This window comes from Alexandromys fortis, unplaced genomic scaffold (assembly GCF_014885135.2).
Source record: "Alexandromys fortis isolate MF-2015 unplaced genomic scaffold, M_Fortis_MF-2015_v1.1 scaffold_31, whole genome shotgun sequence".
NCBI lineage: Eukaryota > Metazoa > Chordata > Mammalia > Rodentia > Cricetidae > Alexandromys > Alexandromys fortis.
Genome location: NW_026067974.1, coordinates 8,344,597 through 8,346,562, shown reverse-complemented (window position 1 = coordinate 8,346,562; position 1,966 = coordinate 8,344,597). Strand labels below are relative to the sequence as shown.

At 56.3% G+C, this 1,966-nt stretch overlaps 1 protein-coding gene across 1 annotated transcript; it reads right to left on the bottom strand.

Moving 5' to 3' along the window:
* Positions 1 to 268: 268 nt before the first annotated feature.
* Positions 269 to 1,589, bottom strand: Hoxb1 (homeobox B1). Its single transcript, XM_050156995.1, has 2 exons — positions 1,025 to 1,589; positions 269 to 597 (listed from the first exon to the last, which is right to left on the bottom strand). The coding sequence occupies exons 1-2, from the start codon at positions 1,587 to 1,589 to the stop codon at positions 269 to 271; spliced, it is 894 nt and encodes a 297-aa protein (XP_050012952.1).
* Between the last annotated feature and the right edge of the window lie 377 nt (positions 1,590 to 1,966).

Sequence of the window (1,966 nt, the reverse complement as noted above, 5' to 3'; positions counted from 1 at the left end):
GGCTCCTCCAATCTCTAGATCAAAGACAAAAAGCCTTCCCTCTACCTTTGATGGTTGGGTACTCCCCAGATCCCAAGACCTGTAGGATCCCCAACTATCAATCATCCCTCCATCCCCAGATCTGAGAAAAAAAGTTTCCCCACTTCTACCCAGTTTCCTAGGCAGCCCTGAACTGGGTCCTCGGTCTTGAGGAGGATCACCAGGGCTGTGAAGTTTGGGAGAGTCTAAGAGAGGGCTGGGTCCAGCACTGGAAGCCAGATAGTTCAATTCAAGAGGTGATGGAGCTGGGTGAGGCTTCGGGGGAGGTGCACGTGGACTGGTCAGAGGCATCTCCAGTCGCATCCTTGGGGCAGCCTGAAGGGGCTGTAGGCACCCTGCCTCCCTCCCGCTCTCGCTTCTTCTGCTTCATGCGCCTGTTCTGGAACCATATCTTCACCTGCGTTTCGTTGAGCTCCAGGGTGGCGGCGATCTCCACCCTCCGCGCACGGCTCAAGTATTTGTTGAAATGAAATTCTTTCTCCAGTTCGGTCAGCTGGCGCGTGGTGAAGTTTGTGCGGAGGCCGCCGGCCGCGCCCAGTCCCAGCTCGGACACCTTCGCTAGGGGCGGGGCAGAGAGAAAAAACCACGTCAATTCTCTCACCTCTTTCTCCCTCCCCCTCCACCCCTCCCAGTACACTCTGTGTCCTCATTCATCATTCTACCCGATTTAAGTCTCTATACAGCACCACGCACACCCTCCATTAGCAATTTCCAAATCTAGAACCCTCTCCCATCCATACTCACCGTCAGACAGAATTATGAGGTACTGGCTCCAAACTGGGCTCACAGACAAGGAAATAGATCTCGGAGACCTCCTTCAGGAGGTGGCCCCAAACTTACCCGATGGGAAAGTCTCAGCTGACCTGAGACCTGGAAGTACTTACCTGCCAATACCAAAACAGCTGAAGGGATGAACCAAGCCCCGGCCCAGGACCCTCTGTGCATGTCTGGGCCATGGCGAGGAAGCGACCACTCTGAGCCCTACCTGTCTTAGGTGGGTTTCTCTTGACCTTCATCCAGTCGAAGGTCCGCGGAGTGAGGGTGCTGGCTTCTGATGAGCAAGATGACTCCTTGTCCTCAGAGAGGAGGTCGTAGGCTGGTGCAAAGTCTGCCGTCTGTTCAGTTCCGTAAGGGGGCTGCGGCGGAGGATATGGCCCTGGGCCGACTCCACCCGCTACGTAGCTGTCGGGCAAACCCCCGAGCTGGGTTCCGTAGCTCGATGGATGAAAATAGCCTCCATCTCCTTCCGACTGACCCACAGAATAATACTGAGAAGGCCCATAGCTGGGGTTGCAGGCGGCTGGGGCGTACCCCGAGGGAGCAGAGCTGGGAAAGGACACTCCCAGGGAGGAAGGCGGCTGCTGGATAGGATACCCCGAGTTTTGTTGGAGCGCTGGGCTGGGCAGCCCTCCACCATAGCGACTCTCCCCCGCGTAGCTGTCAATGGCCGGAGCTGAGCTGGGGGCAAAGGACGTTGGGGCGCTATAGGCGCTGGGTCCCCTATTACAAAGTGGGTACTCTAAAAAGGAATTCATCCTATTATAGTCCATGTAGAGGCAGGAGGGTCCAGAAGTTTTGGGGAGACACCCTCTTGCCCTACAACCTTTCGGCAGTATGTCACAGCCCTGAAGCTTGAGTCCATGGCCTGGACCAGCTTGCCCCGGCCAGCGTTCCCCTAGGAAGGGGATAGGGAGTGGGGGTGGGGGGGCACATGTGATCTCTCCCAGACCAATGGGCTAAGCGGGCCAGAGTTTGGCAGCCCCAGCGCCCATCCATCACCCCCCAATCATTAGCATGACAAAGACACTTCAATCACTCTCAGCCCATCCATCTGAGGACGACGTGGAAGCGTCAAAAACATCTTTCTTCAAAGACTTTTTGGAAAGAAGGGACCAGAGGGAGAGGGGGGGGAGAAGTTGGAAGAATA